This window comes from Zosterops lateralis (genome assembly GCF_965231275.1).
Source record: "Zosterops lateralis genome assembly, chromosome: 16".
NCBI lineage: Eukaryota > Metazoa > Chordata > Aves > Passeriformes > Zosteropidae > Zosterops > Zosterops lateralis.
Window position 1 is genome coordinate 8,579,680 of NC_139776.1, and position 14,849 is coordinate 8,594,528.

The following is a 14,849-nucleotide window of genomic DNA, read 5'->3' on the forward strand; positions in this document are numbered from 1 at the left end:
AGAAGGGAGAAGGTGCAAATGTGTGCTGCTCCCAGCCAGCAGCCAGGGAGGGAAAGGGAAGCAAAACCAGGCAGGTGGCTGGTGGAGCACAGGAGCCACTGGTTCTTTGATTTCCCTTTCTGGTTCCCTGACAAGGAGTCAGCAAGAGAGACCAATCCAACGTCAGGCTGGCTCAGGCTTATACTCAGGAGGTATTTGAGCTGTTTCCTTCCCTGGGAAGGGAATTGCACCTGGCTGAAAGATTTAGGAAGAACAGAAGTGATTTGGATGGTGGGAACATGCTGTTCTGGGCCCTTCCACCTAGATGGCCTGTTCAAAACCTTTCCTGCTCAGTTCCTTACTTGAAGGTAGCAGCAGAGACTGTGCAGGAGGAAATCCCTATGCAGGTCATCCTTGCTCTCCTCCATTCCTCAGAAGCACTGCACTAATCCCAGTCGCCTGCCTACACGGGAAGCCACAGAGACACAGAATCCAATTAGCTTGAAATCCTGCTCTGGCTCTTGCACAGCATCTCCCTCTCACAGAGCTGTGGAGCTGCAGAGATAAACAGTGCATTAGGATTCCAGTGGGGTCTGGCAGGAAGGATGGCTTTGGAAGTGCAGCGCCAGCCCAGGGAATGAGTGAAACACCCTTGTACCTTTCCCAAACACCTCCCTCCACCTCTGCCTCACACCAGCTCTTCACCCTCACTCAGCCTGCAGCACCATTCCTTCAGCTGAGCCTGGCTGAGCAAGGTGGGAGCTGAGGGCTGAGGCCAGAGCTGGCAGGTCCCCAGGCTGCTGCATCCACCCCAGGGACTTCATCTTTGCTGTGGGAGGAATGAGCAGCCTCCAGAGCCTCCTGGGGGTGGCCAAGATGGCATCAAGGCCAGTGCCAGGGCCCATCTCCTGCCCAGGGCATCACTGTGCCCAGAAAGCCCTTCAGAACCAGCATGACATGTCACCCTCAGCTCCTTTGTCCCTCCTCCAGCAGGCAGTGGCCCTGCATGGCTGGCTCTCCAGAATGATCCTGGGGACAAAACAGGTCCCAGTCCCACAGGGACAGTGGGAAAAGAGACTGAAAGAGGAAATCCTCCCCTGGGGAAGCCAAGCACAGCCTTTAGCCTGGCCAAGCAGAGTGCAGGGGGCACCTGTTGCAGACTCTGTGGCAGAGCCTGGCCGGACCTGTGGCAAGATGCTTCCACTGCCAAGCCTGCTGTACTCACACTCCTGCTTGCACCCACTGTAAATTACCTGCTTTGCATTTTGCAGCAGCAACTTAACAGTATTAATTCATTGTGTTCTGTCTTTAACAAACACCATTATCATATCACCAGCCAGGATTATGCAAATCCTGCAAATGGAATTATTTCTCTCCCCAAAGTCACCTTGATTTATCAGTTTTAACCCAAAATGAAATAGTAAGTTGCTTTGGACAAAGTGTTAAAAACATGACCTTACATGACCACACATGACCAGGAGTGTGTGGTGGCCCCATAGGGCACCTGTGCCCAGCTGGTGACCCTTCACATTGACAGATGACACAGGGGGAACTCTGTGCTGGCCTCCACTGAGTGGAGGTGGACCTGGACCAAGAGCTGGGAAGGCAATTCCCTTGCAAAACACACCTGGGATAACTCCATGGGTCCATTCCCCAGGCACAGGGCCCTGGGGCAAGGGCAGAGACTCTGAAGAAGTACAGATTCATAGAATCACTAAGGTTGGAAAAAACCTCCAACATCATCAAGTCCAACCTTTGACCAAAAACCAGCACAGCAACTAAACCATACCCTAAATGCCACATTGAGTCACTTTTTAAATGCTTCCAGGGATGGTGACTCCATCACTTCCCTGGGCAGCCCATTCCAGTACCTGTGGGGCTGGCACAAGGAAACTTTGCAAAATTGCATTAAAGATTGTCTTGTGGCTGCCACTGGTCTGCCCCTATCCCTGTCCCTCCTTTCCAGGCCACCACTGCAGGCTGAGCCTGTGTCACACATAACAAAGCAGTGTGGATGCTGCTAGGGATCAACCAGCAAACCTGCATTCCACTCCAGGAATGGGCTCTGTAACAGGGCCCTCAATCAGCTTAAAGCCTTTGGCCATAATTTCCTCTGCTGCAGAGATAAAGACTCCCCACTCCTCTCATGCTGTTATGACCACAGTTGTCCCTCAGCACATAAGGAGGCACTTTCATGATTAAGGGCAACCTTTTTTCAATCATTTGTTAGCAATTTGAGTCAGTCCTTCAGCAGAGGGTGAGAAGAGCACCCCAGCAAGAGGAGAGGACTTCTCCTCTTTCTCAGGGCAGACAGCAAGACTCTGCAACGTGAGTACAGCCCTTGGTTAGTTCTTTTCCCTGACAGCCAGCATTACTTTATGTGTTCCAGCTCAGTGCAGAGGGGCTGTTGTGAGAGAGAGATCTGCTTCAGATTCCATTAACTATGGACAGTAGCTCCATTAGAGTATAAAAAAATTCCCCAATTAGTTCTAAATAATTTTTACTTTCAAACTCAATGTGTTCTGGCAGACAAAGAATCAAGGGCACCAACTGTGTGTTGGAGCAGCATGAATGCAGGTTGGTGAAATGAAAAGCCATAGACAGGTGGACACTCAGCAGCTCTTGTGCCTATGGCTCACATTTAATTCTAACAGAGGATGGGAAATTCCTCAGAAAAAACACCACACTGTGACTGAGATAAGGATGAAATTAGGCACTGGCAACCTATGGTAAAATACAACTCAGTAAAAGACAATTATTCCCAAACCAAACACTGGAAAAAAAAAAGACCTTTTAAGGAGTCCCTGCACTGTGCCTGGACATCATCGCTTGCACATCTGGACACACCTGGGCTGGGGCCTGCAGTTTGCACCATGAGGAAGGGTTTGATCAGCTTTCAGCCTCACCCACTATGGGCCAGAGGAGCAGTGATCTCCCAAGGTTTTATGGGGACAGAGCTGGGGACAGGCTGGCTGGTGCTTGTGCAGAGACTGTGAGGAACTGAAAGAACCTCCCTGGTCATCCCAAAACATCCCAGAGCCTGAGTGCTGGTGGGAGAGATGCCTCCTCCTGGCACAACACAGACCAGGGCTCAGGCTGCCCAAAGTCTTAAAATCACACTCATTCCTGCTCTGCTGTGTTCAACGTGGTCCCTCCTTGATCTCTTAGAGCTCCCTCATCTCTGCCTCATCCATCCTGGACCCAGGTCCTCATCATCAGCTCTTATTTCCAGAGGTGCCTGATGTCTTCTGATTATTTCACACCTTTCCTCATGCTGACCTAAACCAGGCTCTGCCAGGCCTGCAAGGTCAGAGGGAAGCTTGGAAAGAGGCACAACATCCTCCTGGCCTTGAGAATCCAAAGGACGAATCTTCCCAGCTGTAGCCAGTCCTGCCCACCTTGCAGCTGGGACAGTTCCTCTCCACAGACACAGAGCCACTCAGAGGCACCCCCTGCTCTGCTGAGCATGGGGACAAGGCAGGCCAGAGGCTGGGAAGGTGGGTGCAAAGCTGGAGCACAGGAGGGATGCAATGGCAGAGACCAAAACAGGGAAGGCAATTCAATTTTCAGATGCTGTCCCACCAATTCAGCTCAGAGAGATGATAAGAAACCCATTTCCAGTGATAGGCACCCTAATCCCCAGCCATCCTGCATTTCCATTTTTGAGAGGCACTGTTTCCAACAGGGAGGCATTTTCCCATCTAGGTTTGCTAGAAGGGACAGCAATGGATTAAATACCAATTTTTCCAGCACTGTTTAACTCCTTCTGTGCCTTCTCCGGCCACTTATGCAAGTGCTGGATCACAGGGCAGTGGAATGATTGCTGTGCTGTACCCCTGGAGCAGGAGCACAGAGCTGGAGGCCTCTCCCAGGCTCTTCTCAGTCTGAAGAGACAGGGAAGAGGAGAAGAACATGACATGCATCAGCAGTGCAGGCAGAGCAGCTTAGATCAGGAGTTTATTACTGCTTAAGGCAGGACTCAGACTCAGCTGCAGCACGAGTCATGCAGCTCAGTTTACATCCAGTGTCAAAACCATTAGACAGGTCCAAAGTGCTGCAAGACTGACTTAAAACCACATTTGGAGGAAAACAGCCACCTAGAGAAAAAGGGAAGCAAACAGTGGTGGCCATGCCCCTCACATGTCCCCCATCTTCACAGTTTAAGCATTGTGGTCCAGGTGCAGCCTCCAGGTTACTGGAGAGTAGAAAGACAACAGCAGCATGGATACTGACTTCTAGCATCAAGCAGATCTTCTGTCACTGGGAAGCCACTAAGCCACAGCATTCCTTGGATGCCAGCACAGCCTTTCCCCATATGCCTGTAGCCAGACCTCTGCATTTGTACCAGCCATCCCAGTCCTCTTCTGTGTTCCATTGCCCTCACACTATGCCAGGTTTTTCCATTTATCCCCGTTTCCTGATATCAGGGCTCCTATCCACCATCTGAACCAGTCCTTCAGGGAGCTGATGGGCCTGAGACTCCCAGTCCTGCTTCTACTGCACAGCTTTTTACCCTGGCATCCCACCTGGCATACCCTCCCAGACATGATACAACTCCCACCACAGGGTAGGAACAAAGCCAGAATGTTCTGATTTAGCCTCTCCAAACCCCTCTCTTGACTCCAGTTATGAACTGAACAGTTTTGCTGGGAAGGGGAGCCCCAACGAGGCCCCTGGTGCTGAGCCCTGAGGGAGCCCTGGCTGTAGTCAAAGCTCTCCCACCACTCCACAAAGCTCCAGCACCAGCCACAACTGTCCATTCATCAACCACTAAACAAATGGAAATTTAAGGGCTCATGGCTCTATAACACAGGAAACAATTCCCTGTGCATTTTTACGGTTCTGTAATTTATTGGATTAGAAATGATGAATGGCAGCAGGAGGGGGCAGGGCCCAGCACACAGGGGAGTGCTGATGCATTGGAAAGCAGAGAGATGTGTGGCTGAGGGCAGGGAAAGTCCCCAGGATTGCTGCGACATGGGGCTGGGGAAACACCATCATCTACAAAGACTAATTTCCTGCCACACCTCGCAACCCCACCGTTCAGTGCAGGATTTGTAGTAGAGGCTTCTGTAAGAAACATCCACATGAGGAAGAGCAGAGTTGAGCTCTGTGCTCCTGAGAGGCACAGCCTCACGCCTCCCAGGCAGCCTTTGCTGGCAGCTTTGCAGATTCGAGGAACAAGCAAGAAACGGGGGGGGGGGGGGGGGGGGGGAAGCTTCATCCCTGGGGAAAGAGGAGCACCTGGTGGAAAAACAGAGCGTAAACGTGAGCACTACAGCTCCTCCCCCATGTAATCTCCCAGCTCTGGAGTTTGAACTGCATTCAGCAGTAATTGAAACCAGGCTCTTTAACACAGGTGCCAATTACTGCCTGTTAATGCAAGGAGCACTGATAGATACAGCAATTACACAGCTCTGCAAGGCTGGAGAGCATAAAATGAGATGGAAGGGCTACTTATGCCACTGTAGGTGTTGTAGGACAGCTCTCTGCCCCAGCAAACCTCTTGCAGTGTTAGACTGGGCAGGCTCTTGCCCTCTGGCTGCACACCTGCATCTTCACCCAAGTGAACAGCCTGCTCTTGCCACAAAGAAGTGAATGATATCCTGGGGTGCCTCAGGTAAAGAATTGCCAGCAGGTCAAGAGAGGGGATTCCTGCCTTTATTCAGCACTGGTGAGGCCACAGCTGGAGTGCTGTGCCCAGAGCTGGGCTCATCACTACAAGACACATGGACATGCTAGAGTCCAACAAGGGGCAATGAAGATTATGAAGGGCATGGGAGCCCCTCTGACAGAGCTGAGATTGCTCAGCCTGGAGAAGGTTCAGAGGGAAACTTATCAGTGTCAATAAATACCTGATGGGAGGGTGGAAAGAGAATGAAGCCAGGCTCTTTTCAGTGGTGTCCAGAGACAGGCAATGGGCACAAACTGAAACAGGAGGTTCCCCCTGAACACCAGGAACCACTTTTTCCCCCAAGGGTGACCAAACACTGGCACAGGGTGCTCAGAAAGGTTGTGGAGTCTTCATCCTTGGGGATATTCAAAGCCATCAGGACATATTCCTGGGCAGCAGCTCTAGGTGGCTCTGATTGAGCAAGGACTTGGGCAAGATGACCTCCAATGTCTCTTCCAACCTGAACTATGCTGTGATGGTGATCTCCAACCATTCATATTCTTTGTTTTCTGCCATTTCTACACTTCTCTTGCCCAGCTGCCTTTCCCCCTCCTCTCTGTTCAAAGCCTTCCCCATTTTTTGCCTTCCTGGGGTGATGTGGCAGTGAGGAAGGGGGCTGATGCAGGCCTACTGTGGCAATGATGGCAACAGGACAATGGAAAGTGCAATTCTCAGAAAAATCCTGCAGAGATCCAAGGCAGTGAACATCAAGATCTGCATACCCCAACAATGAGGAAAAACCAAGAGAGCCTCAGTGCAGCAGCAGAGGCATCAGAGTCAGAGGCAATTATTTACCACTGCAGATGAATGTGAGCCCTTTAAAGCCCCAGGCTGGCAGTAACCAGCATTCCTCCCATCTACACCCTGAGCTCCCCCTTCCCCACCTCACAAGGCACCAGCCACAAACCATGTAATTAATACTACAGAGATGTTCAGCTGAAATGAGAAATGAAGCACATCTTGAGGCAGCCCTATTGCTGGCACTAGGCCCCATGTTGCTGCTCTGCCTTGCTGCTCCTGTGTGTTTTGGAGCCAGGCTTCCTTCCCCACAGTGAGCCCACTGGTGTTCCATACTGTGTTTGCTGGGCAGAGGACCAGAGGAGTGCAGGGGGGTCTGCAGGGACACTTTCTCCTTGCCCTCAGGATGTTTACGGTATTGAAATTTTAGCAGGAAGCCAAGCATCTGTTCTTCAAATAAAAAGGTCTCCCAGGGGGACGTGTAGGGAGGCAGAATCATCACACATGTAAACACCTGGTCTTACAGGCAGGAACAGAGTTTGCGGAAGGAGCGCAGCACTTCTGAGACTCGTTCAGCTTTGCTTCCGCTGCTTAATTAGTTCAAACACCATCAATATTCAATGGCAGCCTCCCTTGCCAGGGTGGCTGTGTCAGTGTGGGGCTGGCACAGACAGGGGAAGCCTGGGCAGCACAGACACTCCCCAGCAAAAGGCTCATCCCCCTGTGCTGCTGCAGCACACGGGTGTCCCTGGCCCTGCACTGCTCCAGAGCACTGCCAGGACATTCAGCCTTCACACACTTCCTTTGAGGAAGGGGGCAGAACCAAACTGTGCCACATAATGTTTGTCTGTACTGAAAACTGCTTCCCCTGTCCTCTAAAGTGGCCCCTGGCTTGGGACTTGTCAGAAAATGGTCTGTACAAGCAGTGAGCTGCACCACTCCTCTCAGCCAGCCATGGGGACCACACTGTGGCACCAAGAGACCTCTGAAAGGCCGGAGACAACGCCCAGTGCCTGCACACATGGCTGGCTGCTCCCAGGATTTCCCATCCCGAGCCCACTGCATCAATCCAAACCTCAAACAGCTTCAGCAACACCAAAAGCCTTGAATACCTCTGACCATGGCACTGCAAAGCCACCCAGGGCTATTTCCAGAGGCAAACAGGATCTTTTGGTACTCCCAGCTCTCACTACTATCCTGTCCATACTTCCATCCTCCCTCCTCTGTAGACTCCAGCCTCCAATCTTACTATTCATGTCCACAGGACTGTGCACTCATTTATTTTGTCCCATTGCTGCAGCACTCCTGTCTCCCTCCTCCAAGTCCTTCATCTTTGTGTCTTTTTCCATTTCCAGCATGTTCAATGGATTTTTTCCTTACATTAGAGGTGAGCAAAGGTTTTTTTCCTCCTTTCATTAAATATTAGTGCCCATTCAAGCAAGATGGACAGTGCTCAACACATGAGCTGTGCTGCTGCTTTAACATTCTTCTGCACTGCCCTACACCAGCACAGTCCCACCCCACTCCTCCCAAGCTTGCACACAATTCTGCCATGTTCCAGGAGCTCTAAGACAGAGCTGGAGTTCTGGGGCATCACCTCTGTCTTAAAAAGAAAACAAGGCTGGAAGCAACAGACTACATGGTTCTACAGGTCACAAGCACAATTTGGTTTCATCTTCAAGCACCATATCTGGGTCCAAATTCTGGCCTGAGAATGAAATTGCCTTTACCTTGGATTTACAGGGACATGAAATCTCAGTCTGAGAGTTACATACCAGAAGGATCCCCAAAGTTTAGTTGTAGTAGAGTGGAAGGTGAAATGAAGGAGCAGCTGTGATACCGTTGAACACAGTTCAACATGTGCAGAAAGTGCCACTGCCCCACATCAAGTACAGAAGATTTGAGGCTTGGAGCTCACAGCTATTGGCAGGGTAAACAGGGTGAATCCTGCTGGAAGCATCACAAGTCCCAGTTATTGAAAACACAGCTGGGGCCAGACCAAGTAATTCTCAGCTCCAGATATTCTACTTGATGCACAAAATCCCTTGGTCTGCCAGCCTGGTGTGGACGTGCTGGTTCAGTAGCTTTACTTGAGGAAGCTGCACCACCTGCTGTCTGCTGTGAACCCAGTTACCAGAACGTGATCAGAGATGATCACTAATAACTAAAGTTTTCTTCAGAACAAGGTTTTTACAGGACATGCTCTTGATTAAAGTCATCAAGAAAGACTTCACGTCTGAAAACTAAGAAGCAAGAGCAACAGAGGGACTGCTTAGTCAAAATGGCTCAGGCTCTCAAACAGAATATGAGAAGTTCACTTTAATACACAGCTGCTGCCAGGAGAAAGATTGTACTGTTATCCCTTTGGGAAACTCTGTCAAGTTATTTCTACTCCAAAAACTACAAAAGCTAGCACTGAACAAAACTTTGAAAGATGTAGTAATTCTGCCATGCAGAAAAAACCAGCTACCTGCCCAACACCACTTGAGGCTTAGCAGCAACAAAAAAGACATCTTAAATCCTGCTGTGCCCCCTTCCTGGACTGCAGCACTACCTGACCCAATCAAATGGGGCAAAGAGATAAGATTCTTACAAAAAGCCACAATACTAAAAGTCTTCTTAGGATATGGTGCATTAAGGCAGAGCAGTCAGTAAATTCTCCTGGCTGGCATAAATACGAGAGGCTGCAGAACACCTCCCTAATTCTAGAGATCATTGATAGCTGGGCAAGTGTTTTATGTGCCAGGCCTTATGGGCATGCAGTAGCAAGGTCAGTAGAGGACTATAAGGAAAGGAGTTGAGAAGACAAATGACCTCTGCTTGATGAAGCATAGGTACGGAATGTACAGACAAAAGTGAATCAGAAAAAGAGTTTATTTAAAAAACAAAAAATCCCCCCCTCAAAACCCCACATACTTTCTGATAAGATTATTGCTCAAGTTAGATTTCCTGTGACACTGCTCATTCTCCTCTTGGCCTGTAGCACCAGAGTACTCTTGCATCCCTGTCTATCCTCCAAGCAACATCATCTGGAAATGTTCATCATTTTCAATTGGTCCCAAATACCAGCTTTTAATTCTGTCCTTACTCTGCACAGAGCATGGAGGTCCCCAGGCACAAAGGGTCCTTCTCACTGGGATGACTCTAGGGATTTATTCACTCATGTGACCCCACTAGGATGGGAGTTCCTAATTTGCAGAAACATTAAAAAAAACAACAGGAAAGGTGTATCTACCTTATCCTTTGAAGTCAAAACCTAAACAGCAGTAAAATCATCCCTGAACCATCAGCCTGCAGTCCATGTTCATTCTACAGCTCACAGTCTACTCTCAGTAAACAGCCTTCAGGATCCCTGAATGGACTTTTTACAGCTTTTCCCTGTCTCACCTCACCATTCTACATCCACTGAACCAGGGCTTGTCTTCCAAGTTCCCATGGAAAGGATATTGCCTGTTTCTGGTGCAGCATCTACAGACACACCCTGTAGCAAAACAGCAGAATTCTCTCCCAAGGCCCTGGCTCTGCTTTGGGTGGTCACAGAGACTTTTGGACCTTCCTCCTGGGTAACTGTCAGGCAGGTTTGGTAAGAACAGAGCAGGTGGCTTTGTGCTTCATGTTCACTCAGTGCTGTTGTGGGGTTTCAACAACCTCTTCCTCACCATGTTCAGGGTGGTGCAGCAGCAGCTCCAGGTCAGGGTCAGAGCTGGCCTCTTTGTGTGGCTCCAGTGCTTTGTCACCTGCATGCAGACAGCCCATTTAGTGACAAAACTGCTGGAGTTCCCACCAAACCTGGCGCTGTCAATGAGCTGGAACCAGACACAGCTCCTAGTGAAGCAATGAGAAAGCCTACAAAGAAAGAGGGAGTGATTTAAAACAATCACCTTTGGAATTCATGGCTTTGAGAACAACATGAAGGGAGATTCCTAACAGGCAGACAGCGAAGCCCAGCCAGTTCAAGAGACTGAGGCGGTCTCCCAGTAAATGTGTGGCGAGGAATAAAATGCAGATTTCCTGTGGAAACAAAAAAAAACATGACAAGTGGCAGGGCAGGACCTGAGGAGATATGCATGATACATTTTACAGCTGAAGCCTAGATCAAGATGTCAGGCTGCTAAATTTCTATCAGCACATTCTTTCATGCGCACAGAGTTCTAAAAACAGTTTCTAGAAACAAACAACCTGTCAAACCGGGATGTGGGATTTTAAGTCATCTGACTGCATAGCTCAGTTACAGAGAAATCTTGCAACTTCTGGATCAGAGAGATTTCATATATCACAGTTCAGCTCAGAAGTATGTGTGCTGGACTCCTCTGAGGAGGGGAGGATGTGCCAAACTAGGTTACAGAGATAGCTCAAACCATTGGTTTGGTCATATGCAGGTCTGATGCAAGAGCTTGCTCTCCTTACCCCTCCTCTCTTCCACACCATCTGCTGCTCATGAGGGCAGTGTGTTTTAGTCTATCCCACATTCCAAAAAACTTTGATCATTAATGGTATATTTATAGAACAGCCACCAGTCTCTGGCCCTTTGCTGTCAGGGACCAAGAGACTTCACTGCAGAGACTGCAAGGCAAAGCATCAAGCTCCTGTGCAAGGAGAACAAAAATAACAAGCAATAATTTCTAAAGATCTAAGCAAGCTCCCACCACACAAAGCCCAATTGGGATGACTCAGTACTTGCCTTCTAGTATTAGCACAGGAACCATGCCTTACCTTAAAAATGCCAGCAATGGAAAGGGTGAGGCTAGATGTTCTGGAAACCAAGAGGAACTCAGAAAAGCCTAGACCAAAGGCAAGAATTCCACCCAAGAACAGCTTCCCTACCAGAGAGAACAGCGTTCCTGCTTCATGGAAACGGAAGAGCTTCTCTGATATGGACAAAGGCAGGCCTAGGAACAAGACAATGAGTAGCAGAATACCATTCCCAGCTCCCAGAAGTCCTCTTAATAAGATCAATGGGGTGTGCTGCTCACATTCCAGTATCAGGAGGATGTGGAGGCAGCTCTTCACAGCCCTTACTTGCACAAATGTGGCAGGCTACTACTTCTATGCACTCTTTAATGTCCTGCCAGCATAAGATAAATCCAGGTCTCTAACTACTTTGCAGAGTTCATAGCTGTTCACTTATCTAAGTGAATTATCTGGAACAACAAACTGCTAAGCAATCTCCCAACCACTCTATAAAGCTATCCCTGCTTTCTCTAATTAACTCACGCACCCTCAAACACCGCAAAGAGTGGGAAGAGCCCCAGGAACATGAGCGGCTGCAGGTGAAACATGATATCAATGGGATTCTGGAGCCCTGAAAGAGGAGAATCAATAACAGACCAGGCAGCAACAAGCCAGGGAATAACACAGGTCCCAGAGCCTTTATTAGCACCATTCCTAGACGTATACCTTATCTGTGATGCCCACACCTGTGCTGCTGCAGACACCAAGCCACCTTCATTACCCACCAACAGATATCCCATGCCCAAGGTTTCAAACACCTTCCATGAGATGTTTTGATTCTGCAGCAAGGGCTATCACCTCTCCTTATTCCCCTCCCTGTTACCAGCACCACCACCCCCTCCCAACACCCCACATACCCAGTTCAGCCTTCTGCATCAGTATCTGTGTGAGAGTCCAGCGAATGCCCCCCAGGAAAGAGGCACAGAGCACCAGCACAAACCCCTGTGCATTGAACTGTGTGGACTTGTAGGTGAACATGAAGAGTCCCCCAGCAATGAGCAGAACCACCAGCAGCAACGTCACCCTCTGCAGGAGAGCAAACACAACAGAGACAGGCACCTCCTTCCTTTTGGATTCACCCACATAATTGCATCATTCCTCTGCTTACATGTTTCTTGTACATGCACTGCCTATTTCTCCAGGTCTGACCTCCCTCCCTAAAGCACTGTGGGGGACCCTTACCATTTCCTCCAGCTTGAAGAGCAGTGAAAAGAGCAGGATGAAGAGAATGGCAGAGGATTTGGTCATCGTGTAGCTGTAAGGACCAAAATACACTGTCAGACTCCTTCAATGTAGTCCTTCCCATCAAAGTACTATTAGGAACATTCACCCATTTCTACATTGCTACCAGCAAGCTATCACAGACCCTGCATACTGACCCCATAACCAAACATCTCTTTAAGAAACAGACCCTGACAAAACACCCTTCAAACCCCACCAGAGGCTCCCAGGGAACATGGTGTTTGTACTCACAGGGAGACAGTGACATACAGGAAGCTCCAGTTACTCAGCCCAATATCCAAGGAAGTTGACAGAGCTAAAGAATCAATGAAAAAGTCCCAAAGTTAACTGTCTTCCATGATATTAAACAAACCCACCACAAAACCCTGCTCCATGGCCATAAACATCGATAGCAGAGCAGACCCAGGGGAAAAAAATAAGCTTTCCTCAAGTTAGTTCTTCAGAACCAACATAACTCAGATATTCTCAGCTCTTCATGTTTCTGTCCTGTTCCCTGAGACTCAAGTTGGGTTCAGCATTGCACTCACTCAACATGCATTACAAAAAAGCCAGAAATAACTCTTGCCCTCCCTGTGACTGAAAATGATTAGATTTGCATGAAGTCTTTCTTGAATGTATCAGAGCATAACTTGTAAGTCTGAGGGCCACTGCAAGAAGCCTGAAGAAGCAACAATTATCAGCACACAGCCTTAACCCTGGTGCAGCTTTTGGTACAGTCTATTCTCCCTTCTACATAAGTTTTCTACCACAGGAAACAGAATTACTGATCCAAGGGCAGGCCATGCTGAAAGGTAAAATTGCTGCAGATGTGAAGAAAAAAAAATCCTAACCAGGATTTTTTTCAAGAAACCATGGGGCATGTTATGTAAAGTACTGCAAACCTTGACAGAGATCATAGACCAGATGCTGTTCTGTGGGAGCCAATACAACACACAGCCAAAGAACTGCAGTAGTTACAGTTCTGTGCTCCAAGTAGGAGCTTCACTCCTTGGTGTCAGGTACAGTTCTGTGTGCCATGAATGATGAATTCTCTACCAAGCTCCACGCTGAGAAAGATGGAATGCATGGCTTGATACCAGTGTTAAAGAGAAAATGTTACTTGCAGAGACAATTTATCAAGGCACTGTGGAAAGTTATCATTGTTTGTTCTCATGTGCCAGTGGCTCCTTCAGAAAGTCTTGTTCTGTGTGGCCTCTCCCTGTTCTCACACATCTTTGTAACGAGCAATGAAGGCAGCATGTCTCAGGTTGGAGCTTTAAGTGGCATCTACACCTGCCCTACACCTGGAAGGGAAACACAGGGACTGGAGTGGTGGCTGCACCCCACAGCTCACCCTGTCCCAGGGGACTGGCCCTGACCACCCCAGGCAGACAAACTGCTCTGGAAGTGACCACAGCGCCATGGGCACCCCTGAGCAGCCTCACAGAGCCACAGAATATGCTGAGTTGGAAGGGACTCACCAGGATCATTGAATCCAACTGCTGGCCCTACACAGGACATCCCAGGAACCCCACCCTGTGCCTGAGAGCGTTGTCCAAATACTTCTTGAACTCAGTCTTGGTGCCATGACCACTCCCCTGGGGAGCCTGTTCTAGTGCTCAGCCACCCTCTGGGTGAAAACATTTTCCTAATACCCAGCCTAAATCTCCCCTGATTTAGTTTGTATGTTTTCTTGGATCCTGTCACTGGTTATGAATGAAGAGATCAGTGCCTGCCCCTCTGCCTCCTCTTGTGAAGATGCTGAAGACCACAATGACATCTCCCCTCAGACTCCACTTCTTCACACTGGACACACCAAGTGACCTCAGCCGCTCTCATAACGCTTCCCCTCCACTCCCATCACCAGCCATCCTCGTGGCTCTCCTCTGGATGCTCTCCAACATCTTAACGCCTTTCTCATATGTTTGTGCCCCAGACTGGTGTCCCGCTCCCTCTCCGTCCCCCCGTGCCCCCCGTACCTGCGGGGGCGGCCCGGCGGAGGCAATCTGCCCAGGACAGCGCTGCCCGCGGCCGCCCGGAGCGGCAGCGCGCCAGGGCTCGGGCCAGCGCCGCCAGGGCGAAGATGAGCAGCAGGTGCAGCAGCGTGACCAACAGCGGGAACGGGAAGCTCTGCGGGACCGACAGCCGCTGTCACCGCCGCCGCCCTCCCAACGCCGCTGCCTCCAGCCCGCACCGCCCCGCCACCCCGCACCTTCATCAGCCACTTGTTGTAGAAGGTGATGCCGATGGAGAAGCCGTAGTAGAGCAGCACCAGCGCCGCCCGCCCCAGGGCCGCGCCGCCCGGCCCCGCCGCCATGCGCCCGGCAGCGCGCCGGGGGAGCGAGGGGCGGCAGCGACCGGGGATGGGGACCGGGATGGCGGGGACAGGGACGGGGCCGCGGCAGGGCAGGGCAGGGCGGGACGGGGACACGGTGATGCTGAGCGGGCCGTGGCGGCGGGGACAGCGGGGCCGCGGTGACGTTGCCCGGCGGGGCGGGGGAAGGAG

The 14,849-nt window shown here is 50.1% G+C and overlaps 1 protein-coding gene across 1 annotated transcript; it reads right to left on the minus strand.

Moving 5' to 3' along the window:
• Nucleotides 1-9,117: 9,117 nt before the first annotated feature.
• SLC35H1 (solute carrier family 35 member H1) lies at nt 9,118-14,794 on the minus strand. The gene is made up of 9 exons (XM_083873155.1): nt 14,556-14,794; nt 14,323-14,473; nt 12,596-12,659; nt 12,305-12,377; nt 11,980-12,148; nt 11,610-11,693; nt 11,105-11,280; nt 10,273-10,402; nt 9,118-10,128 (listed from the first exon to the last, which is right to left on the minus strand). Exons 1-9 carry the CDS (start codon nt 14,658-14,660, stop codon nt 10,013-10,015), a joined length of 1,068 nt encoding a protein of 355 aa, XP_083729281.1. The 5' UTR covers nt 14,661-14,794; the 3' UTR covers nt 9,118-10,012.
• Between the last annotated feature and the right edge of the window lie 55 nt (nt 14,795-14,849).